The sequence below is a fragment of the Nerophis lumbriciformis genome, linkage group LG12, assembly GCF_033978685.3.
Source record: "Nerophis lumbriciformis linkage group LG12, RoL_Nlum_v2.1, whole genome shotgun sequence".
NCBI classification, from domain to species: Eukaryota; Metazoa; Chordata; class Actinopteri; order Syngnathiformes; family Syngnathidae; genus Nerophis; species Nerophis lumbriciformis.
In genome coordinates this window covers 7,680,950-7,707,918 of record NC_084559.2, presented here as the reverse complement: position 1 = coordinate 7,707,918, position 26,969 = coordinate 7,680,950, and the positions used below count along the sequence as shown (strand labels likewise).

Genomic DNA, 26,969 nt, shown 5'->3' with positions numbered 1-26,969 from the left:
TGGCTAGCGTAGATAGCAGCCAACTAGGGAAGCGTGAACAAGTCAGTCGGTGTAGGCTGAACTCTCGGTTGTACTCGGCCTGCTACCGTGCTGAGCTCTGAGCACCCAGCCGGAGAGTGGCCCAGTTAGCGGTTTTATCCGGAATCTAAAAAACAACAACACTTTGGCTAGAAAAATAGCAGACTTCCGCTAGGTAGCGGACATCTGGGATGCCTGGCAGCTGCAGCTTTGAGTGCTTTGGAACGGGGGAGGGGCACAAGGCAGTACCCGTCGCTGCTCGTTGGGGACAGTTAAAAGCAGCGTGCTGTCACCTCAGAGTCTCCAAGACACAAGAAGAGTCTATGAGACACAAGAAAAACTTCCAATAACACAGGAAACGCTTGCTAGATTTGTTGCTAGTAGCTGTTGACAAAAAAGTCGTCAAGAGAATTTGGAACGTCGCGAGATTTAGCGATAAAGTTGCCAAGACTGGACATAATTAGAACATTTGTTTGTACTTTAAATAAGTTATGCGCGACCCGAGGGTCCCTGGTTCAATCCCCACCTAGTACCAACCTCGTCATGTCCGTTGTGTCCTGAGCAAGACACTTCACCCTTGCTCCTGATGGGTGCTGGTTAGCGCCTTGCATGGCAGCTCCCTCCATCAGTGTGTGAATGTGTGTGTGAATGGGTAAATGTGGAAGTAGTGTCAAAGCGCTTTGAGTACCTTGAAGGTAGAAAAGCGCTATACAAGTACAACCCATTTACCATTTACCATTTAAATTTAAAAACATCTCAAAGGTAAATCAATTCATCAAGTAATTATAGGCAACCTCTTATCAGGAGATACAACTCCATACATTAAAAGATCTATGCGGAAAAAGTCTCTGCTTTCCTATCCACTGTGTAGACCAGGATGGTGCAGGGTGTCAGTTGATCGCCAGCCAGGCATTCAAAACAATAATCCTAAAAATGAGCGATTATCAATCTTCACTATGACGGGACTAGGGCTGCAACTAACGATTAATTTGATAATCAATTAATCTGTCGATTGTAACTTCGATTAATCGATTAATAATCAGATAAAAGAGACAAACTATATTTCTATCCTTTCCAGTATTTTATTGAAAAAAAACAGCATACTGTAATACAATGATTTGCAAATCATTTTCAAGCCATATTCAGTTGAATATGCTACAAAGACAACATATTTGATGTTCAAACTCATAAACTTATTTTTTTTTCCAAATAATCATTAACTTAGAATTTGATGGCAGCAACACGTGACAAAGAAGTTGGGAAAGGTGGCAATAAATACTGATAAAGTTGAGGAATGCTCATCAAACACTTATTTGGAACATCCCACAGGTGTGCAGGCTAATTGGGAACAGGTGGGTGCCATGATTGGGTATAAAAGTAGATTCCATGAAATGCTCAGTCATTCACAAACAAGGATGGGGCGAGGGTCACCACTTTGTCAACAAATGAGTGAGCAATTTGTTGAACAGTTTAAGAAAAACCTTTCTCAAGCAACTATTGCAAGGAATTTAGGGATTTCACCATCTACGCTCCGTAATATCATCAAAGGGTTCAGAGAATCTGGAGAAATCACTGCACGTAAGCAGCTAAGCCCGTGACCTTCCATCCCTCAGGCTGTACTGCATCAACAAGCGACATCAGTGTGTAAAGGATATCACCACATGGGCTCAGGAACACTTCAGAAACCCACTGTCAGTAACTACAGTTGGTCGCTACATCTGTAAGTGCAAGTTAAAACTCTCCTATGCAAGGCGAAAACCGTTTATCAACAACACCCAGAAACGCTGTCAGCTTCGCTGGGCCTGAGCTCATCTAAGATGGACTGATACAAAGTGGAAAAGTGTTCTGTGGTCTGACGAGTCCACATTTCAAATTGTTTTTAGAAACTGTGGACGTCGTGTCCTCCGGACCAAAGAGGAAAAGAACCATCCGGATTGTTATAGGCGCATAGTGTAAAAGGCAGCATGTGTGATGGTATGGGGGTGTATTAGTGCCCAAGACATGGGTAACTTACACATCTGTGAAGGCACCATTAATGCTGAAAGGTACATACAGGTTTTGGAGCAACATATGTTGCCATCCAAGCAACGTTACCTGCTTATTTCAGCAAGACAATGCAAAGCCACGTGTTACATCAACGTGGCTTCATAGTAAAAGAGTGCGGGTACTAGACTGGCCTGCCTGTAGTCCAGACCTGTCTCCCATTGAAAATGTGTGGTGCATTATGAAGCCTAAAATAGCACAAGGGAGACCCCCGGACTGTTGAACAACTTAAGCTGTACATCAAGCAAGAATGGGAAAGAATTCCACCTGAGAAGCTTCAAAAATGTGTCTCCTCAGTTCCCAAACGTTTACTGAGTGTTGTTAAAAGGAAAGGCCATGTAACACAGTGGTGAACATGCCCTTTCCCAACTACTTTGGCACGTGTTGCAGCCATGAAATTCTAAGTTAATTATTATTTGCAAAAAAATAAATAAAGTTTATGAGTTTGAACATCAAATATGTTGTCTTTGTAGTGCATTCAACTGAATATGGCTTGAAAGGGATTTGCAAATCATTGTATTCTGTTTATATTTACATCTAACACAGTTTCCCAACTCATATGGAAACGAGGTTTGTGTATATTAATATATATATATATATATATATATATATATATATATATATATACATACACACACACACATGAAAATGAAGTCACCTCAACTTGGTCATTTGAAAAGTAGCTCGCCTGCTGAAAAAGTGTGGGCACACCTGGTCTAGACAGACAAAACATGTTGAGTTTTGTTTAACTGTTTTCCACTTAATTCCACCTTTAAAGATTTTCAAAAATCTAAGAATATGTCTAAGCTTCAAAGCTAAGGATGAAAAACAAATCAATTGGGCAAGAGTGTGCTTTCAGTTTTTTTTTTGTTAAAAAATGTTTGTTAGAATTTTACTAAACTAAATTTACAACAACCTTTCTTCAGATTTGAGGAAAAGTTTTCTTTTAAGAGTTTTCCACAGCATTTAATGACTGTGCAATTATTCCCTTTGATCAATCAGAAAACAATGTTCACTTATTACCACATTAACACAAACAAGAGTACAGAAAATTCATACCGTTAAGTACCAGTATTGCTTCTCAGGTACAGGCAATTGGTACTGTATCATTTTAAATGTAAAAAGTACTAATCTCTATAACTAGATCATAATGCTGTGTGTACTGTACACTGTAGTATAACCAAGCCTTAACTCCTAACTAGAATTGAATGATATGCCCCACTGACAGACACTTTATCGACTGCAATAAAGCTAATGTGTTTCTACTTTTGCAGAAAGACAACATTGTAATGTCAATTGAGCTGCATGAATAAACCCTCACTGCTCTCCCCCAGTGCATGAATACTCATTGGTGTATTCTAATGTGCCAAAACAGAAAACATGCAAAATAAAGAGCAGACAGTAACATTGTTTAGTTTAGGTTGTGTGGCTGAAACTGTTGATAACATGTTCAGAGGTGGGTAGTAACGCGCTACATTTACTCCGTTACATCTACTTGAGTAACTTTTGGGATAAATTGTACTTCTAAGAGTAGTTTTAATGCAACATACTTTTACTTTTACTTAAGTATATTTATAGAGAAGAAACGCTACTTTTACTCCGCTACTTTTATCTACATTCAGCTCGCTAATCGCTACTAATTTTTATCGATCTGTTAATGCACGCTTTGTTTGTTTTGGTCTGTCAGACAGACCTTCAAAGTGCCTGCCTTACGGGTGACGTTTCACTTCGTTCCACCAATCAGATGCAGTCACTGGTGACGTTGGACCAATCAAACAGAGCCAGGTGGTCACATGACCTGACTTAAACAAGTGCAAAAACTTATTGGGGTGTTACCATTTAGTGGTCAATTGTATGGAATGTATACTGTACTGTGCAATCTACTAATAAAAGTTCCAATCAATCAATCAAAAGTGTGAAGGAAAAAAGACCCTTTTTTATTTCAACCATACATCCCGTCAAAAGCCTAAAGACTGACTGCACAGTTCCTGTCTTCACAATAAAAGTGCCGCTCCATCGCGCCTGCGCTTTCAAAACAAGAGTCTCCGAAAGCCAGCGCAAACAAGCTAGCAAGCTAAGGAGTTTGACGCCAATATATTTCTTGTAAAGTGTATAAAAACGAATATGGAAGCTGTACAAATAAGATGCCAAAAACCCACCACTTTCATGTGGTATTAGACAGAAAGGAGGAACTTTTCTTCTCCATTTGAAAACGTGGACGTTATCATCACTACTGTCTGATTACAATCAACGCAAGTCATCAGAATCAGGTAATACACCAACTTATATTCTTGTCTTCATGAAAGAAAGGAATCTATATGTTAAACATGCATGTATATTCATTAAAACATCTTTAACATGTAAACAAAAACAGCAAAATAAATACATATAAATTATATACTGTATATATCAATGTATATGTATGTATATATATATATATATATATATATATATATATATATATATATATATATATATATATATATATATATATATATATATATATATATGTGTGTGTGTGTGTGTATGTTACTCATCAGTTACTCAGTACTTGAGTACCGGTAGTTTTTTCACAACATACTTTTTACTTTTACTCAAGTAAATATTTGGGTGACTACTCCTTACTTTTACTTGAGTAATACATCTCTAAAGTAACAGTACTCTTACTTGAGTACAATTTCTGGCTACTCTACCCACCTCTGAACATGTTACATTTATTTGAATGTATTTTATTTTTTCAATTGTTCATTATTATCTGTTTTTTTTTCTTTTCTTTTTATTGTGTTGCTATTACTCATTTTGTTTTCACCATACTATGGGCCATGTAAGGCAAGGCAATGTACAGAGCACAATTCATACACAGGGCAATTCAAATACAAATTTACAGAAAATTAAAAGTGGGGAAAAAATAATTCAAACTAAAATCAGGAAATACAATCATCAAAAAAACAATCATAATTTGTAAAAAATAAATAAAAAATCAACCAGATACTGTAGATAAAATACTTTCAGTTGTCATATGTACAATTAAAAAAAGTGTTTTCAAGCTGGATTTGAACATTGCCAACGTTGGAGCCCTTCTCACATCTTCAGGAGCATACAACTGAAACAGTTTTTGATGAAGTGCACTCATCTTTGCACCGTGTATCAATAGGCGCCGACTTCTAGATTTGCGTGCGGTAGAGATGCGCGGATAGGCAATTTATTTCATCCGCAACCGCGTCAGAAAGTCGTCAACCATCCGCCATCCACCCGATGTAACGTTTGATCAGAACTGCACCCGCCCGCCATCCGCCCGCACCCGCCCGTTGTTATATATCTGATATAGACGATGCAAGGCATTAGTGAGGCATACCTGCCAACTACTCCGGTTTTCCCGTAATTCGTACGGTTTTCATCAACCTATTCCGGGCTACGGTTGCAGTGATAAAAAATACGGTTTTTCATTAATTACAAAAAAAAAAAGGGTGAAAGGGTCCCAAAAATAAACTTTTCTTGCATGATAATGTCCAGAAAAATTTGCTTTATATTACTATAGAGTCCTTTTAACGAATGAGTTTGATGGTTTATCACAAACCTTAAATGAAAGAAGTCCTTTGTTCTCCTGCACCATGCATGCACTTTGGCCTTGCTTCGTGTTTGGTGCGCAATCCTGTCGGCTGTATTTCACAGCACGACATACTGTTAAAAGTGTTTATACTATTTATGCTTTCAAGTCCAAGTTGAAGAAATCTTGTTAAATGTTGACAGCATAACTACCAAAATACAGAAGTATGTCCTTAATATTTTTGCAGTGCTATTTCTGTTGAAAAGTTCAAATGATTACATTAGAGATGTGATGTGCCACTTTTCAAGTGTCTGATGGCTTCAATTAATTTTCATTAATTTTTCATATTTTGAATTCTTTTGAAAGGCTTACAAAAAAACTACATTTGAATTGTAATTCCATGCTATTGACAGGACTATTAATTTTAATGAAGTTAGCTTACCATGTTTACAGTATGATAATTGTGATAGAAATGTGAATTTTAGGCACAGAATATTTTTTACAATTGAACAAGGCAGTAGATTATACAAGCTTGGACAGAAAGTTAATAATGACACCAATTTTTTTTTTTTATGGAATTGTTTAGTACTGTTTTACCATTTTTTTACTGTAAAAAGTGTTTATACTGTTTATACTTTCAATTAACAAATTGAAGTCTTGTGAAAGGTTGACAGGATAACTGGCAGTAACTGTCAAAATAATTTCAAACTATTGAAGTTAGCTTACAGAATAAACATGCCAATCAACCCATATGATTTTTGCTGTAATATTTTTGTTTTGAAAAGTCACTGTGACTGATAGAAAAGTGATGGTTTTAGCAACATTTTAACCTGTCTGAATGCTAATAATCATTTTGCGTCGGGGGGCGAAGCCCTGAACCCTCCACCAGGACTTTGTCCTGGACCTACCGGGGCCTGCGGCCCTTGGACCCTGGCTACTAGGTTTTTCTGATTTCAAAAGTTGGCAGGTATGGTGAGGTTATAAAGCTTTTGCCTGTTAAAGAAAGGAGACTGATCCAATGCAGCACAGACTTTCGCGTGCCACGCTGTCACGACCCAGACGCACACCAGTGCGCAATCATATGGGAGCCGCGCTGAGCGCACCTCCAAGCGCGTCTTGCTGCCGGCGACGGCCGGGTATGGGCCCGACGCTCCAGCGCCATCCATTTTCAGGGCTAGTTGATTCGGCAGGTGGGTTGTTACACACTCCTTAGCGGGTTCCGACTTCCATGGCCACCGTCCTGCTCTCTATATCAACCAGGGTGAGCCCCACCCCTTTCGTGAGCGCACTGCGCGCGGAGTGACCCCTGTTACGCGCCCCCGGCAACAGGGGTGGCGGGCAGGTAAGCTGCGCGGGCGGAGCGCGCGGAGTGACCCATGTTACGAGCCCCCGGCCACGGGGGTGGCGGGCAGGTAAGCTGCTTACCTGCTGCGCGTGACGCCGGCCGCGGCGAAGGCGGACGAGGCGGGTTGTCGGTGCGGTGGGCGCGGTGGTGACCCTGGACGTGCGTCGGGCCCTTCTCGCGGATCGCCTCAGCTACGGCTCCCAGTGGGGCCCTCTCGGGGGAAGGGGCCTCGGTCCCGGACCCCGGCGAGGCGTCCCTTCTCCGCTCCGTAAAAGTGTCCATCTCTTTTCTTTTTTCTTCTTCTGTTGTGGCATATGCTGCAGGTGCCTGCTCGTTTTTCGTATGTGGGTAACAACATTTAACTATGTATATATATTTACCAATTGGTTTAACTGCCACCCGCCTGAATCTATTTAAAATCTTTTTTTTTTTTTTTTCAATCGCCCGACCCGACCCAACCCGACCCGCGGATAAAATCTAATTTTTTTAAATTTCATCCGCCCGATCCGCGGATAATCCGCGGACTCCGCGGTTGTGCCCGCAAACCGCGCATCTCTAGCGTGCGGTCATTAGTGATGAATCTTTATTCATTTATGATAACGCGTTATATTTTTTTCTAAAATTAACAGAATGTTTCTTGTATCATATCATGTTGCTCTATTTTTCAATTGTTGCCGCTTATTGTTAAGAATTCTTACAGTCTATAAAAACATTTTCAATCCTTTTAGTGACTAGTCGGTTACCAAAAACGACTAGCAACAAATCTAGCAACTTTTTATGGTGTTATTGCAGACTGCACTCATATTTGGATTTGGAGACTCTGACGTACGCAACAACCAGCGAGCGCAGCAGCAAGCCTGACGTCCCACTTGCTTCACGCTGCTACTCCAGCTGAACGTTCGCTCCTTAAAAGCCGCCACTTTTCTCTTAACATGGCACATTTTGTAAACTGCTGTGCGCCAGTGGAGCTCAGATATATTAAAGTACCTCCACATCAAACAATCGTGTGCGTCATCACAGCATCTTCTTTTAGCAGTGCTGCTTCGGGGATTCAAGTATTTTTGTGGCCGAATTTTCGGTAAATCACGAGTCAATAGTGGAAAAATATTTGGCTACATACATCTCTTCATACAATACATAACTTACATTTGTTTTTTTGGGTCTGGCGGCTTTTATTTTGCCATGGCGGGGTGCCACTATTAATGACATGTAGTGATGAAAGGATGTCACACAGGCATTAAGAAATAAGGATGTTGTAACACGTTACATCATCAATGAAATGATTCCCCGAAATAGCATTTGAGGAAAGCATTTCCACAGCCTCATTCACACTTTAGAGCAGAGCTTATCAGGGGCCACATTCCACCTGAATCTGGACGAGCGTTAAAATATTGCATTGACATTTTAACCTTGCTAGCAAACAAAGAATACTGGGAGTTCAAACTTGCGATTTACATAACTGAGAAGTTCCTCAAGGCACCCCTTTAAGTCCTCTCTTTTTTGGTAGTTAAACATTTTTTTCCATAATGTGATTTTTGGAACTACGGTGTTGCTGTAGCCTGTTTACAGTAGAGTTGCAACTATTAGTCAAAATTAAAATAATAAATATCGACAATAAACGTTGTCACGGACAGTTACATTTGTCAACAATAGTTGTGACGTCATCATAATCAGAATCAGAAATACTTAAATAATCCCTGAGGGAAAATTTAGATTTTCAGCACTCGTGTTTTTCCGGGCGGAAGCGGATTCGCACGGCCACTCGCAAAAACATCGCCAGTGAAAGCACTTAAAGGAGCCATATGTCAAGTCATCATTAAATGGCCTTGATATGTCAGAAGGCATTAATAAATCATGTTATTAGCGGTATAGCTCGGTTGGTAGAGCGGCCGTGCCAGCAACTTGAGGGTTGCAGGTTCGATCCCCGCTTCCGCGCTCCTAGTCACTGCCGTTGTGTCCTTGGGCAAGACACTTTACCCACCTGCTCCCAGTGCCACCCACACTGGTTTAAATGTAACTTGGATATTGGGTTTCACAATGTAAAGCGCTTTGAGTCACTTGAGAAAAAGCGTTGTATAAATGTAATTCACTTCGCTATTTTCCAATACCTCTATAACTGATAACAGTAGTTCAGCCGAAATATGCTAATTTCAAAATTAGATTTACAGCCCTGAAATCTTGTTATTGTTTTCATTTCGATGTCCCGCCCTCTACCGTTTGACCAATTAAAAAGTCTGTGAGTGTGTCACATCCAGGTTGCTAGTTACGCACCGCCCTGTTCGTGGAGCTACTGCCACTGGTAAAGTTACTAAACATGTCAGACCTCAGTAAATCTAAAAGGCATCGTTACGATTCTCAACTTTTTCAAGACAAAGCCAAGAACAAAACAAGGATCTGTGTCAGGGATGCCTTTGAAAGATGGAGACCATTGAAGGCAGAGAAGATTTTCTCATCTGACGACAAACTTGCTAATTTCTTGTTTGATAGGTAAGTAAGGCATTTATGTTTTCTTTTTACTTGTAATAAATGAAAATGGACATTTTGTATGTAAACTATATTGTCCAATACAGTCTTTGATCTTATCTAACAAAAGTTTGTATGTTCGTGCAAAAAATGTGTAGTGTGATGGTGCCTAGCTCCCAGTGTAATGCTTAGCATGCTAGCCCAGTCAATGACACATGGACATATAGGCGGTACGGGGGACACATTTGTTCGTTAGTCTGTATGTCCATGTGTATTCCAACTGACAGGGCAAAATATATTTTGGACAAATAAAACTTATGTGGATATGAGTAGTGTCAGTGCCTATTTCCTTCTCAATATGCTGATGAGCTGAGGAAATGGGTTCCAACATTAGCACGGATGTCATCATGGCAATGTGAAATGTATGGAAACAGCCAAATCACATGATAAATTAATTCCTCATTGCATACTTTGGTCAAAATGTCTCCTTAGTTTTGGGCGTACATTAGGCTGCTAAACTTATTTTCACCAGTATAACCATTGCTAGCATTGGTTGTAGTTTGTTTTAGTCTTTCTTTTCTGATAGTATTGACAATAACCATATGATTGCCATTTGTTGTGATATTGTACACAGGCATGACGTACTTCTTCCTGAAAATAGCCTCATTTCTGTGTAAAATGTGTAAGGCTGAAACGACGCGTCGCATATTTACGTCACACTACTTTACTGTCATGGCGGAGCGCAAAGCAGACGATGCGAGCGAGGGGAAAAAAGCACGCCAAAAGTCGTCAAAAGTGTGGGAGTATTTCAATAAACGGCCTAATAATGTTGTTGTATGCACACTGTGTCGAGCGGAAATGGCCTGTCATAGCAGCACAACGGCTATGAACGAACATTTGAAAAGAAAACCCCCGACAGCGTTCTTGCCATCACCATCAACAAGTCAATCGTCCGCGTGCGTATACGTTGTCATTATTACACAAAAACATGAATGTGTCATTTGTATCTGCGTTGTAAATTCATAAACTAAAGCACCGTTTCGCTCTGAGAGGCGCGTTTGGCGTGCCTGTTCAGTGTTTACAAAGACGCGCTCCTCTTTAACGCTGTGGAGAGGCGGCGGCGGCGAGCGAGCGGCGAGGCGGGGCGCGCCGGGAGCGACGCCGCAATCGTGCCCAGGTGCGCGATCCGCGCAGTTGGAAGAGAAAAGACTTTGTGTAAAATTAAAAGATTGTAAACCTGGCAAAGCCGTCTGGCGTTCAGTCTGTCGGTCCTGAAAGAACCCCACGGCACAAGACGTGTCACAAACGCTAACGTTAATTAGTTGTGCAAATACCTTTTACAACATTAACAGTTACATATACTATGTACAAACCAACAATTAACTTTCACTTTAATCATACTATCATTGTTGTGTTATTAAGCAAAATAAGCAATACTTTTACTTTTGTTGAAATGTTTACACTGTACACTTTTTTGTATTGGATGTTTAGCTTTATTTTTGCACATTTTAGCAAATAAGCAATACTTTTACTTTTGTTGAAATGTTTACACTTGTTACAGAATATTTCCGTTTTGCACTTTTTTGTATTGGATGTTTATCTTTATTTTTGCACATTTTAAAGCAAAATAAGCAATACTTTTACTTTTGAAATGCTTATACTATTCCAGAATATTAAGATTTGCACTGGATGTTTACTTTTATATTTGCACATTAATAAGCTACTTTTAATTTTGTTAAATGTTAAAAGTTTTAAATGTTTACATTGTTACAGAATATTTTGTCATGTTGTTGTCAATGTTGACTGACTAGTGGTCATACTTTTTTTTTTGTAAATAAAAGCCATGCCTTTTGAAAAAACTGGCCTACATTTATTTTTTCCTCTTCATTTTAAATTAAAAAAAAATCGGTAAAAGGAAAAATAATCTATAGATTAATCGAAAAAATAATCTATAGATTAACCGATTAATCGAAAAAAATAATCTATAGATTAATCGATAGAAAAATAATCGTTAGCTGCAGCCCTAAAAATGTGTTGGTTAGAGATTTGTTATTGACAAAACGCTTGTCTATTCAGCTATTATGGTCCCAGCACCTCAACCCTAGTAAGAGGCAGTGGAAGTTTGAAGTTCCTTGGAGTAGCCCAGTCCATGGAGCTGGATTCGGTTGTGTATCTGGCAACCTCAGTCAGGGAGAGAGGGAGGTGATGATGATTATTCAAATACGGTTGTTTAAAAACTGCAATAATGTGACTGAAGACACATCTAACTAGTAATAATATTCTTATACATTTAAATAATGTTTTATACAGTGTCAAAGATTGCAGGCATTCACAGTGTTTTTCTTTTAAAAAGCAAATGTATGTAATACAAGTTTTATGTTAACCTTGAGAAATGTGTTTAGCTACTTTTCCACAGATTTGTTTTCCCACCGTGGCAAACTTTTTTCTACTAGTTGTTGAGCTGAATGTAGATTAATACAACATGCCATAGCAATTCCACGGATCAATGTTAATATGCTTTTTAGGAGCTATACCAATTCATAGCAATCTGATTGAACGCACAGAAGGTGCTGATATTGAGCGCAACAGAATCAAGGTAAAGGGAACATAACTGCATGTTTTTTTATGAGTAATAGCATTAGTTTGAATACCAATCCCTCAGTATTAAAACTATTTACCACGCGCAGCAGGTTTTTTTTCAGTTTTCACAACAATCAACAAAGAGGAAAAATTACTCTGTGAACTTTAAGTTAAAATACATAAATATGAGCAAATTATTACTATCTGGTTTTGTAACGTAATGCAATGATCATGCATGCTAGGTAAAAGGGGTTGGTATATGACTGCTCAAAAAGGAGGCTTTTGCTCAACACAGCCATAAAATTGGATTATGGATGAAGATAGGCCAAGCACATACACATAGATTGAACTATTCTACAAATATACCGTACTGTAATAATCTGTGACCTGACTACTTGTGTTTGATAAAGTAGTTATCCTAATGTATAATGGTATTGTTCATCCATCCATCCATTTTCTACCGCTTGTCCCTTTTGGGGTCACGGGGGGTGCTGGAGCCTATCTCAGCTGCATTCGGGCGGAAGGCGGCGTACACTCTGGACAAGTCGCCACCTCATCGCAGGGCCAACACAGATAGACAGACAACATTCACACTCACATTAACACACAATTAAAAAAAATGTCATCAATTATAGCAGAAAATAGCAAATGGACAGTGTAAACTTGTTATTACTGTAAACACAGACTATACCGTATTTTCCGCACTATAAGCCGCACCTAAAAACCACAAATTTTCTCAAAAGCTGACAGTGCGCCTTATAACCCGGTGCGCTTTATATATGGATTAATATTAAGATTCATTTTCATAAAGTTTCGGTCTCGCAACTACGGTAAACAGCCGCCATCTTTTTTCCCCGTAGAAGAGGAAGTGCTTCTTCTTCTACGCAAGCAACCGCCAAGGTAAGCACCCGCCCCCACAGAACAGGAAGCGCTTCTTCTTCTACTGTAAGCAACCACCCGCCCGCGTAGAAGAAGAAAAAGCGCGCGGATATTACCGTACGTTTCATTTCCTTTGTGTGTTTACATCTGTAAAGACCACAAAATGGCTCCTACTAAGCGACATGGATCCGGTTCATGAAAAGACGCAATCTCTCCATCCGCACACGGACTACTATTTCACAGCAACTGCCTAAAGACTTTCAAGAAAAGCTGGCTACTTTCCGTGCATATTGTAAAAACAAGATAGCTGAAAAAAAGATCCGGCCAGAGAACATTATCAACATGGACGAGGTTCCACTGACTTTTGATATTCCTGTGAACCGCACTGTGGATACAACGGGAGCACGTACGGTGAATATTCGCACCACAGGGAATGAGAAGTCATCCTTCACTGTGGTTCTAGCTTGCCATGCTAATGGCCAGAAACTTCCACCCATGGTGATATTCAAAAGGAAGACCTTGCCAAAAGAGACCTTTCCAGCCGGCGTCATCATAAAAGCTAACTCGAAGGGATGGATGAAGAAAAAATGAGCGAGTGGTTAAGGTAAGTTTAAGTTTACGCGAAGAGGCCGTGTGGCTTTTTTCACGCAGCTCCGTCCATGTTGATATACGACTCCATGCGCGCCCACATCACGCTGGTTTTAATATATTATTAAAGTTTGACTGACCTATCTGACTGTTTTTTTGACATTCCTTTAGCGCAGTTAGATGCGGCTTACAACACGGGGCGGCTTATAGGTGGACAAAGTTTTGAAATATGCCGTTCATTGAAGGCGCGGCTTATAACCCAGGGCGCCTTATGGTGCGGAAAATACGGTAGGCATTGTGGTGTACATAATGGTTGTTAAGCGTTAAGGAGCAGCATAGTTCAGTTTGTTGTGGTACAATTCGGTAAAGTACAGTAAACAATTTGCCTTGGTTTGGTATGCTGGTGATAGCTATGTAAATAGTCTGATATCATACCACCTGTGTGACAGTTTAAGATGCCAGTGAATTGGACAAAGAAAATAAATTTTAAAAAACACAGTAAATGTGCATCCAATGTTGTTGATCTTAGGACTTACAAAGATTTGTATTGCTAGAAGATAAGTTATGCTTGACCAGAGGCTGGAGTTTCCACCAAATGTTGCTCACATAGAGATGACGATTCTTTGTCAGACAGTCAACATACTGTGGCTTAAAGAACATGACATCATGAACAGTATGTTGAGATATATTCACGGGGACCTGCAATATATCATCCACAGGTAGCATAATTCTGCTCAATAAAATACTGGCCTCCAAAAGGAGTTAAGAACAGAGGGCCGTTTTTTTTTCCATCGAGACGCCATAAAAAGTGCATATCATAGAAGCCAGCATTTATTACCCTACGTCTATCACACTAAACCCAACAAAGTGGGACACCGTCGTGTCTTTTAATATATTTAAATGCAGTCCAGATTTTATTATTTTTTACTAGTTAGAATTATTAAATGATTCATCAAAGCAACATAATATGAATCAAAGCTTTTTTAAGAATCAAATTAATCTATTTGATCAATTGTTGCAGCCCTACTCAGGCTGCACAATTTTGAGAAAAACCTAATTGCGAGTTTTCTCTCCAAAATTGCGATTGTAATTCGGTTTGCAATTATTTTCTATATTTCATACATACAAGTACATACAAATGTGAAGGAAGACATGTTACTTTTAGACTGTCAACCAACATATTCTTGTCTCAAGGTGCATTAGAACAATACGCAATAATTTACTTTAAAAAATATTTGGCTTTATGCAGACAGACTCAGGGCTTTTGTCTACATCATGCTCTTAAACTGAAGATATAACCGATAAAAACTATACAGTGATTACAATGTTATGTAATCATAATAATATGGTGACTCAAGTAAGCATTTAAAAAGATATAAACTTTTATTTCATGTAGAATTGTTTTACACTGTACTGTAATTAAAAAGTAAATAACATTTAGTTATCCTAAATAGATAAACAAAAACAAAAAATGTATTAATTTCTGTAAGAAAAAATTTTACTTAAATATTGAAAAAGTGCAGTTATTTCCCCGTTGGAAAAACGAGGTCGGGTTGTCTTTGTTTATTGCCAGAGGTGGGTAGAGTAGCCAGAAATTGTACTCAAGTAAGAGTACTGTTACTTTAGAGATTTATTACTCAAGTAAAAGTAAGGAGTAGTCACCCAAATATTTACTTGAGTAAAAGTAAAAAGTATGTTGTGAAAAAACTACTCAAGTACTGAGTAACTGATGAGTAACATACACACTCATATATATATATATATATATATATATATATATATACATACATATACATTGATATATACAGTATATCATTTATATGTATTTATTTTGCTGTTTTTGTTTACATGTTAAAGGTGTTTTAATGAATATACATGCATGTTTAACATACTTTCTTTAATGAAGACTAGAATATAAGTTGGTGTATTACCTGATTCTGATGACTTGCATTGATTGTAATCAGACAGTAGTGATGATAATGTCCACGTTTTCAAATGGAGGAGAAGAAAAGTTCCTCCTTTCTGTCTAATACCACATGAAAGTGGTGGGTTTTTGGCATCCTATTTGTCCAGCTTCCATATTCGTTTTTATACACTTTACAAGAAATATATTGGCGTCAAACTCCGTAGCTTGCTAGCTTGTTTGCGCTGGCTTTCGGAGACTCTTGTTTTGAAAGCGCAAGCGCGATGGAGCGGCACTTTTATTGTGAAGACAGGAACGTCCTCATGTGCGGTCAGTCTTGAGGCTTTTGACGGGATGTACGGTTGAAATAAAACAAGTATATTTGTCCTTCACACTTTTGATTGATTGATTGGAACTTTTATTATTAGATTGCACAGTACAGTACACATTCCGTACAATTGACCACTAAATGGTAACACCCCAATAAGTTTTTCAACTTGTTTAAGTCAGGTCATGTGACCACCTGGCTCTGTTTGATTGGTCCAACGTCACCAGTGACTGCATCTGATTGGTGGAACGAAGTGAAACGTCACCAGTAAGGCAGGCACTTTGAAGGTCTGTCTGACAGACCAAAACAAACAAAGCGTGCATTAACAGATCGATAAAAATTAGTAGCGAGTAGCGAGCTGAATGTAGATAAAAGTAGCGGAGTAAAAGTAGCGTTCCTTCTCTATAAATATACTTAAGTAAAAGTAAAAGTATGTTGCATTAAAACTACTCTTAGAAGTACAATTTATCCCAAAAGTTACTCAAGTAGATGTAACGGAGTAAATGTAGCGCGTTACTACCCACCTCTGTTTATTGCCATCACGTGATCGCGGCATTTTTACTCGTTGGTCTGTGTTAATGGGCGTATATTGCCCATCCTATTTGACGCTCTAATATTACAACAACAGGATATTTCACTTTGTAAAAATGTCAACCTTTTGCTGTTATTCATCACACTAATTAAAACCTTGATGTGGATTAATTGTGCAGCCCTAAGCCCCACTTCTTGTGCAGCTACATACTAGGGTTGTGCGATGGATGATATACGATATAAATGATATCAACTTGGCTGATGATACAGCTTTTGATACAATATTGTGATAATGCATATTGATGACACATTTTAGCGGAGTGCTGAAAATTTGACAGCGACAAGCGAAGGATCGGGTCCTTAGTGTACTGTAGCGTCCTCGCTAGCGAGCTAATGGCTAACATCTCTCCACAGTGCAAAGCCGCTTCTAGTCAGCATTTCTTGCCTGTATGGCAGTAAAGAAAGTGTTTCTTACAAGTATCATCACTGGAGGACGAGGAATACAAGACACATCGTAGGAGTATACAATAAGCCAAGCTAACAGCTAAGCCAGACCTTTTAAATATGAACAAAGGTGGGAGGATTGATACAAATATCGAAAGTAACGTTACCAAGTATAATATCAGTATGTGGTCAGTTCTACAGAGATTAGATCAATATTTTTTACTATCACAAAATGTTTTTTCAATTTTGTTATGTTTCTTTGTTTTTTGTTATTTTAACAACCTATCTGAGGGCAAAAACCAAAAGATTTAAATTAGAGATAATACTAGAAAATTAATTCAATATTTAATTGATATTGTTACACCACTATCCTGTGTTTTTGTCCGATCATAATTGTGATCAAAAACGTAATCATTCAATAATCTTGACACTTTTAAGTAACAGTATTGGTATGAACAATCCAGCCCATGTTATTACTTGCAGGCATGTGATTTGAACTTCATGAAAAATAAGCCGGGGGCCTGGGGGCCGCAGGTCCAGGGCACTTGGTGGGGGGGAAAGGGAGATAAGCCGCTCCTGTTTTTTTCAGCAATGAACACGCAAAAATTTGCCAAAAAAAACACAATTTAAAGATGCTTTAGTGTTTAAAGAATTGAAAGATGATCAACAGAGTTTACCTAAATACACACCCTGTTCATCCAAATGAATCTCTGTCAATCAATGTCTGTTTCAGTCACTATGTTATTTAGTCACTACAGTAATTGTGTTCACATCCACAGGAACCACATGGGTTAGCCTAATCTATACAGTATTTACAACCTTAATAGTGTTCACTTCACAGCCACAGATGGTTCATCTAGTTATTGACATTATTTGCACATGACTTTGTCTGTTTCAGTCACTATGTTATTTAGTCACTACAGTAATTACAACTTGTGTTCACATCCACAGGAACCACATGGGTTAGCCTACTCTATACAGTATTTACAACCTTAACAGTGTTCATTTCACAGCCACAGATGGTTCATCTAGTCAGTTAGATTATTTACACATTACTTTGGTTCATTCACACATTATTTGGCATTTTTGCTTTGATGGCTCTGACATGAGCCTTCCTGGCAAATTTCTGAGCAGCTTGCATTTTCCTTTTTGTTTCTGCTTTAGTGGATTCTGCCTTGGGTTTTATAGCCAACTTCTGTCTCTTCGACTCCCTCTCCACTTCTAAATGCTCCAAATGCATAAAGTACTAACAATGTTTATTCTATTAGCTAACGTCCTTTATCTGAATAGCCATTTGTGATTTACAGCATGAAATAACAAATATCTTGCAGTCTTGTTGTTTGTTTCAAAATGATTCAACTATTCAATGTCAAAATATAAAGAGTAGAAACAATGAACAAAATGTCAGCCACTGTCTTGTTGTAAAACACCAATAAAGATGAAATGTAGCATTTAGACAGGCTATACTGTAGCAAAAGTCATCACATGTTTGCCACAATCATGTGTGTTCTTAAATGTGTATTCCACCTCTTCTATGTCGAGAGCAGTTTTGATTTGGGCTTACAGGATAAACAACTAAAATGAATGTTTTGGGCATTGTTTTTTCCAGACGCATACATTTGTCCAAATGTGGCCAAGTAGACACATTGTGGGTTTCCTGGACTCTGTCTACATGGCTAAAAGAAAAATCTAAGGAAGAGAATCCCTCTGCCATCTTCCACTAGTTTTTTTTAATATATAAAACGCCAGCTTGAATAATCCCTCTTCTCTTCTCCGACTCCCTTGTTGTCATTTGGGATGTCTGTTGTGATTTCCCTTCCTGGTTGCCTCTGATTGGCCTGTCCCTAATGTTTTGCCCTAATCTTAACCAATGGTGACTCATCATAGTAAACCAACCAACCATTCATGGATTTTCTTATACGTAAACCAAACAATCATCATTGATGTTTCCTATTTTTTCCCCCCCGCAAGTGGAGTTGCTTTGCTACGTAGCTTTGATTTTTAATTTAATAATTTTTAATGGAAAACCGTAGTTTTTAACACTGCAGCCGTAAACCGGAATGGATTATCAAAAACCGTACTTATTACGTGAAAAACAAAGCTGTTGGCAGGAATGGCAAAGAGACGGATCAAGACGGAAAAAACTGAAAACATATTTGTTTATATTTTTACAGAGATAAAAAATACAGATTTCCGACTATAGACGGAAAAATCACATGCCTGTACTTGTATTTGATCGATACCTGAAATTATTTAGTTAATATTTAAAAATATTACTATAAATTAATTGTGGGGGGGAAAAGCGGAACATTTACGGCTTTAATAGGCATTATATTAAGTCAATATTTACCAAATAATTATTCAAATAACTCAATTGTCCACATTTCGGATGATGAAACTATATTAAAATACAAATTCTTTGTCACGATCAGTTATTAAAAACTACTATATTGTACTGCTTGGTGAATATAATAGACGCTGCAAAAACGTTACTTTTATATGTTATTATTACCTTAAGCTACAGCTCTGATAAACCTACTTGAGATATGCTACGATAATATCAAATACCTTGTAATCTCTTCTTTCATACAAAATGTTTGGCGGAAAGGCAAAAGCTGACTAATGGGATTATTCAAATCAGACGTCGGGGTCTGATGGCTTTTCTTAGGATGGAGTACAGTTTGTCCTCAAGGCCTACAGCTCTGTAGGGGCGTATAAGGGTGTGGAGGGACTGACTATAATGCCATCCCTCCTTTTAATTAGCACCTTTTATCAACAAAATATCTAATTATTTATATGTCAAATACATCAATTAAATGGTAGCAGAGACAGTGAATTACAGTCTTGGTGAACCCTGGCCTGTATCTAATGGAGAATGACAGTGACGGAATAACAGCTTAAAGTCACACCAGTTGGTATCCAGAAAGATTAACTAGAAAATTCCCCAGCCTCTGCCATTAAACACAAGGTCATGTCTAGCCAAAAGGGGAGATATTTGTGCTTGTCGAGCTCTCCATGTTCTACCTTACAGAAGATTCTGAAAAAATGTGAATCTCCTTTTCCTGCTTACTGTTGAGGCCGTGATTCTTTGGAACATTGTTTTTGTAAATGGCCATGTGCTTACGTTTAAAATAAATAACATTTTGTGTCAACTCATTTGATCAATGTTATTAGTAGTGCGGTCACATGATTTAAAAAATGAGAAATAAATTAATTATGATGCATCCACGGCGTGGCGAAGTTGGTAGAGTGGCCGTGCCAGCAATCGGAGGGTTGCTGGTTACTGGGGTTCAATCCCCACCTTCTACCATCCTAGTCACGTCCGTTGTGTCCTTGGGCAAGCGGCTTTACTCTGAGTTCCTCCTGGATGACAGAGCTTCTCACCCTATCTCTAAGGGAGAGCCCCGCCACCCGGCGGAGGAAACTCATTTGGGCCGCTTGTACCCGTGATATTTGCATATATATTTTGGGCACCACACAGATGGACACCGCACATTTCCACAGGACAAGCTAATGGTCGGTAGCACATCTGCACACATTTAGCTGAATCACAGCAGCCAACCTGAGCAGAGTATTATGTCATTATGTTGACAGAAAAAGCATTTGTCACTCAGACAGGAATTGTGCAGCAGATTTGCCTTAAGGGTGTGGAGGATGAATAGTTTACAACTACACACACACACACACACACACACACACACACACACACACACACACACACACACACACACACACACACACACACACACGCACACTTGTATTTCTTACTTTCTTGAGACCTCCGAAAAATGCCTACCTCTTTAGGACCACCCTTTCTAGATATATAAAGATGTGTATTTACAACATTAATAATATATACATAATATGTAAATATAAAAAAGCTTGTTGTGAAAAATGAGTGGGAATTTCACAAGAAAAAGGTCACAATTTCACAAGAAAAACTTAGAATTTTGACAGTGTTATAATAAAAGTTGCCATTTTACTCAACAAAGTCAAAGTTTTACAAGAAATACTGAACATTTGTGCAATATTATGATGACAGTCGCAATTTTACAAGAAAAGCTTAAAATGTTGGCTATTTTATGAAAAGGGTGGTCATTTTACTCGACAAAAGCCGCAATTTTAAAAGAAAACTTAAAAATGTTGGCAATATTATAATAATAATAATAATAATCTAAATTTTACTTGGCAAAATTATGACAAATATAATTTTACTCCAAAAATGTCACTATTTTACAAGAACAACAAAAAAATTGGCAATACTGTGTATAAAGATTTGTATTTACAACAATAATAAAATATATACATACTATGCAAATATAAAAAAGCTTGTTGTGAAAAATGAGTTGGAATTTCACAAGAAAAAGGTCACAATTTCACAAGAAGAACTTGGAATTTTGGCAGTATTATAATAAAAGTCAACATTTTACTCAACGCAAGTCAAAGTTTTACAAGAAAAACGGAACATATGTGCAATATTATGATAAAAGTTGGAATTTTACTCATTAACAGTCGCAATTTTACTAGAAAAGCTTAACATTTGGCAATTTTATGAAAAGAGTCGTAATTTTATTCGACGAAAGCCACAATTTTATAAGAAAACTGACATTTTGGCAATATTCTAATAATCGGAATGTTACTTGTCAAAATTATGACAAAAGACATTTTACTCAAGAAATATCACTAATTTACAAGAACAACAAAAACATTGGCAATATAGTGATAAGTCAGAATGTAATATGACAAATGTCACCATTTTGCATTAAAAAGTAATAATTTTACATAAAAAAGTAATCATTTTACGAGAAAATATTGCAATGTTACAGAAACAGAAAGAATATGAGAAATTGTTCCCAATTTCATAAGAAAAAAGTCGACACATTGTGAGAAAAATACTGCTTTTGTAATTTGTTTTTAATCTTCATTATTTACTTCACATTATTACAGTACGTCTCTATGTACGTACCTATTCAATTGTTTTGATTCATGTTGGCCAATTTCTTACACACTTATTACATATGTTGACCAGAGGGGGAGCACTTCAAATTCTTACACACACTTGTTATTTCATATGTTGACCAGAGGGGGAGCCCTTTTAAACGCGACACACAGTCAATTTGAAAAATCCCTCCTTTTTGGGACCACCCTCATTTTGATAGATGTCGCCAGCAGGGGTGCAAATGAGACATTGTCTATTAGATGCAATGTTATTGATTTATGTCATCACTTGTTCACACCTCTTCATATGGAAGATACTTTTCCTTCTTCATGTCTCAAGAAGGGTAGAAATACAAGAATACACACACACACACACACACACAGGTGTAGGTACCAAGGCCACACCTTTATAAAGCAACAAGTAGTAAAAAGTAAGGTTGCCAAAGGACACTGGTGAATAAATGCCTTCACATGCATGCAATCCTCTTGAGGTGAAACGACGTGTGGCAGCACCCTGCAGGGTCCTAGACGTCCTAAAGGGTCCTAGACGTCCTAGTGGGTCCTAGACGTCCTAGTGCAGGGGTCGGCAACCCAAAATGTTGAAAGAGCCATATTAGACCAAAAATAAATAAAAAAATCTGTCTGGAGGCGCAAAAAATGAAAAGCCTTATATGAGTCTTATAATGAAGACAACACATGATGTAAGTGTCTATATTAGCTATATACGCCTACTATCAAAGGCTGACGCAAATCTTCGTTGACAGAAATGTTGTATTTTAATTTTTATTCCACACATTTTTGCAATGGAGGCTTCTCACAGGTTGAGATAACTTTTGGAAATGAGTGGCTCAGAATGGCCAAAGGTATAGATGTGTGTGTCCAAGTTAAAGGTATAGATGTGTGTGTCCAAGTTAAAGTTATAGATGTGTGTGTCCAAGTTAAAGGTATAGATGTGTGTGTCCAAGTTAAAGGTATAGATGTGTGTGTCCAAGTTAAAGGTATAGATGTGTGTGTCCAAGTTAAAGTTATAGATGTGTGTGTCCAAGTTAAAGGTATAGATGTGTGTGTCCAAGTTAAAGGTATAGATGTGTGTGTCCAAGTTTAAGGAAACAGCAGGCTGTCTTCTATTAATGGATTTATTACAATCTTTGCAAGTTGGGTAACGTTTGCTGTGGTCTGGAACAACATGGCACACAAACAACTATGAGAAATGCAGCCAATATTACATACAGATAATGTGTCATGAGACATGCAAATATAAAGTAAATACACAGAGGACATAAGTAAAGGAAATTAAGGCATAATGATGCAATATGTACATACAGCTAGCCTAAATAGCATGTTGGCATCAATTAGCTTGCAGTCATGCACTGACCAAATATGCCTGATTAGCACTCCAGCAAATCAATAAAATCAACAATGCTCACTTTTGTGCATTCACACACTGTTATAAATTCCCTCTGTCAGTGATTAAGATAGAAGATCAAGTTCCCTAGTTAATGTTAATTGTTGAATATAATTGACTATATTATTGCTGACGTAAACAAGTTACTAATGTAGTCATGCACCTTTAAGTTGAGTTTTTTTGAGTCAGGCAGTTTACCGGGCAGCTATGTTTACCTCTCGGGGTCCTTCGGGCAGTGTGTTGAACAGTGTGTATGTAGAGTGTGCTTAGCTGCTGCTGCTACAAAGTCATATATAAAGAAGTTGAAACGTAAAACGGTGTCCTTATTCCCTAACCGGAGTACGCTCACGGGTGAAGAGTCCCAGCACAACAACAACAACATCAGTTTATCCATATAGTTCTTCAATACACACAGTATAAAACGTTTGGTGGACAAAAATGAGACGAGGAGTGGCATAAAACACGTCTTTGGGTGGCAGCATCGGAGAAAGTCGTACATGTAAACAAACTACGATGAGTTCAAGAATCGCTGAAATGAGTAGCACTAAACGGTGCTTGGCAAATCCTCTCATCAGTGAAGCATGTTTAATATAAACAGTGAGATTTATAACAATTAGGAAGGTTTGTGTCATGTCTGGTCTCCTACAGAAAATATATACAGGTAAAAGCCAGTAAATTAGAATATTTTGAAAAACTTGATTTATTTCAGTAATTGCATTCAAAAGGTGTAACTTGTACATTATATTTATTCATTGCACACAGACTGATGCATTCAAATGTTTATTTCATTTAATTTTGATGATTTGAAGTGGCAACAAATGAAAATCCGAAATTCCGTGTGTCACAAAATTAGAATATTACTTAAGGCTAATACAAAAAAGGGATTTTTAGAAATGTTGGCCAACTGAAAAGTATGAAAATGAAAAATATGAGCATGTACAATACTCAATACTTGGTTGGAGCTCCTTTTGCCTCAATTACTGCGTTAATGCGGCGTGGCATGGAGTCGATGAGTTTCTGGCACTGCTCAGGTGTTATGAGAGCCCAGGTTGCTCTGATAGTGGCCTTCAACTCTTCTGCGTTTTTGGGTCTGGCATTCTGCATCTTCCTTTTCACAATACCCCACAGATTTTCTATGGGGCTAAGGTCAGGGGAGTTGGCGGGCCAATTTAGAACAGAAATACCATGGTCCGTAAACCAGGCACGGGTAGATTTTGCGCTGTGTGCAGGCGCCAAGTCCTGTTGGAACTTGAAATCTCCATCTCCATAGAGCAGGTCAGCAGCAGGAACCATGAAGTGCTCTAAAACTTGCTGGTAGACGGCTGCGTTGACCCTGGATCTCAGGAAACAGAGTGGACCGACACCAGCAGATGACGTGGCACCCCAAACCATCACTGATGGTGGAAACTTTACACTAGACTTCAGGCAACGTGGATCCTGTGCCTCTCCTGTCTTCCTCCAGACTCTGGGACCTCGATTTCCAAAGGAAATGCAAAATTTGCTTTCGTCAGAAAACATGACTTTGGACCACTCAGCAGCAGTCCAGCTGGTGTCGGTCCACTCTGTTTCCTGAGATCCAGGGTCAACGCAGCCGTCTACCAGCAAGTTTTAGAGCACTTCATGCTTCCTGCTGCTGACCTGCTCTATGGAGATGGAGATTTCAAGTTCCAACAGGACTTGGCGCCTGCACACAGCGCAAAATCTACCCGTGCCTGGTTTACGGACCATGGTATTTCTGTTCTAAATTGGCCCGCCAACTCCCCTGACCTTAGCCCCATAGAAAATCTGTGGGGTATTGTGAAAAGGAAGATGCAGAATGCCAGACCCAAAAACGCAGAAGAGTTGAAGGCCACTATCAGAGCAACCTGGGCTCTCATAACACCTGAGCAGTGCCAGAAACTCATCGACTCCATGCCACGCCGCATTAACGCAGTAATTGAGGCAAAAGGAGCTCCAACCAAGTATTGAGTATTGTACATGCTCATATTTTTCATTTTCATACTTTTCAGTTGGCCAACATTTCTAAAAATCCCTTTTTTGTATTAGCCTTAAGTAATATTCTAATTTTGTGACACACGGAATTTTGGATTTTCATTTGTTGCCACTTCAAATCATCAAAATTAAATGAAATAAACATTTGAATGCATCAGTCTGTGTGCAATGAATAAATATAATGTACAAGTTACACCTTTTGAATGCAATTACTGAAATAAATCAAGTTTTTCAAAATATTCTAATTTACTGGCTTTTACCTGTATATTAAAATTAAAATGTTTCCATTTTCACACATCTCTGAAAGAGGTCCAGGGAGCCACTAGGGCGGTGCTAAAGCGGCTCTAGAGCCGCGGGTTGCTGACCCCTGTCCTGGTGGGTCCTAGACGTCCTAAAGGGTCCTACACGTCCTAGTGGGTCCTACACGTCCTAGTGGGTCCTAGACGTCCTAAAGGGTCCTAGACGTCCTAAAGGGTCCTACACGTCCTAGTGGGTCCTACACGTCCTAGTGGGTCCTAAACGTCCTAAAGGGTCCTAGACGTCCTAGTGGGTCCTAGACGTCCTAAAGGGTCCTACACGTCCTAGTGGGTCCTACACGTCCTAGTGGGTCCTAGACGTCCTAAAGGGTCCTAGACGTCCTAGTGGGTCTTTCAAGCCAATCTAAAATTGACGTGTACACTTTGTCCAAGTAAGATTTTAAACAAGGAGTAAGAATGTTGAAGTAATAATGTTTGTCATGCATCAACTCCTCAATCATCAACATCCTTCTTCCAAAGCGCCACTAAACTTGACTTGTGGCGTTCGAAAGAAGCAGTTATTTATGTCCAGCACAAGCAAAGCAAGAATCAAGTTCGAAAGAAGCAGTTATTTATGTCCAGCACAAGCAAAGCAAGAATCAAGTTTGAAGGAAGCAGTTATTTATGTCCAGCACAAGCAAAGCAAGCATAAAGTGGCCATAAAAGACGTAGTTTCACTTGTGAAATGACTTTTTACTCGACGAGCGTGTTCAATGTTTGGGAAACTTACCCACGCCGTACTTCTCTTTCTTCGTGGGAACCCACCGTGTCATGGCGGCGGTGGGCTGGGGGGACAACAAGTGTCGCAGGATAAATAAATAACTATTTACAAGAGATCCAAGAGGGCGGGCGGCGCACTTTTTCCTGCTCGTTCCGAAGTCTACGACACTAGTTCCGCCATCATGCATGGGAGGGGAGGGGAGGGGAGGGGAGGGGGTGTGTGAGGGGAGAGGCTAGAGGGGAGGGGGGAAGGAGTGGGGGGGGGGGGGTGTAGGGGGAGCGGGGCGTGACCATAACAATAAAGACAATAGAGTAACATTTGAAACTAAATAGTGTAAGTACTGTACTGGTACCACAATTATTTTGAAACTTTTCTGTACTTTTCTAAAAAAAAAAGGGACCACAAAAAAATTAATTAATTAATTAATTATTGGTTTATTGTAACAAAAAAATCTTAGTGTACATGAAACATATGTTTATTATTGCAAGTTTGTCCTTAAATAAAATAGTGAACATACTAGACAACTTGTCTTTTAAACTAAGAAAGCGTCACGGCGCATGCGCAATCCCGCATGTCCCCTGCTGCAAAACACCTCCGCGAGAAGCGCGCCAGGACACGCCCCCTGCTCGCTCTTCCCGCCTCGCGGCCACGCGCCCCTGCTCGCTCTTCCCCATACTTGCCAACCTTGAGACTATGGGTGTGGGAAAAAATCGATTCGAATTTGAATCGCGATTATCACGTTGTGCGATACAGAATCGATTCTCATTTTTAAAAATTAGATTTTTTATTTATTTATTTATTTTTAAAAAAAAAAATCAGTTTTTTTTCTTTTAATTAATCAATCCAACAAAACAATACACAGCAATACCACAACAATGCAATCCAATTCCAAAAGCAAAGCCGACACTCAGAAGCAGGCCCGGCCCTAACCAATCTGGCGCCCTAGGC

At 38.9% G+C, this 26,969-nt stretch overlaps 1 protein-coding gene across 1 annotated transcript in view; it reads right to left on the bottom strand.

The window, feature by feature from the left end:
- dock5 (dedicator of cytokinesis 5) overlaps positions 1-26,193 on the bottom strand; it is a 125,799-nt gene extending 99,606 nt beyond the window's left edge. The window contains exon 1 of the mRNA XM_061985842.2: positions 26,031-26,193. Coding sequence (XP_061841826.1) covers positions 26,031-26,073 — 43 coding nt within the window. The 5' untranslated portion in view covers positions 26,074-26,193. The remainder of the gene's footprint in view (positions 1-26,030) is intronic.
- Positions 26,194-26,969: the final 776 nt, after the last annotated feature.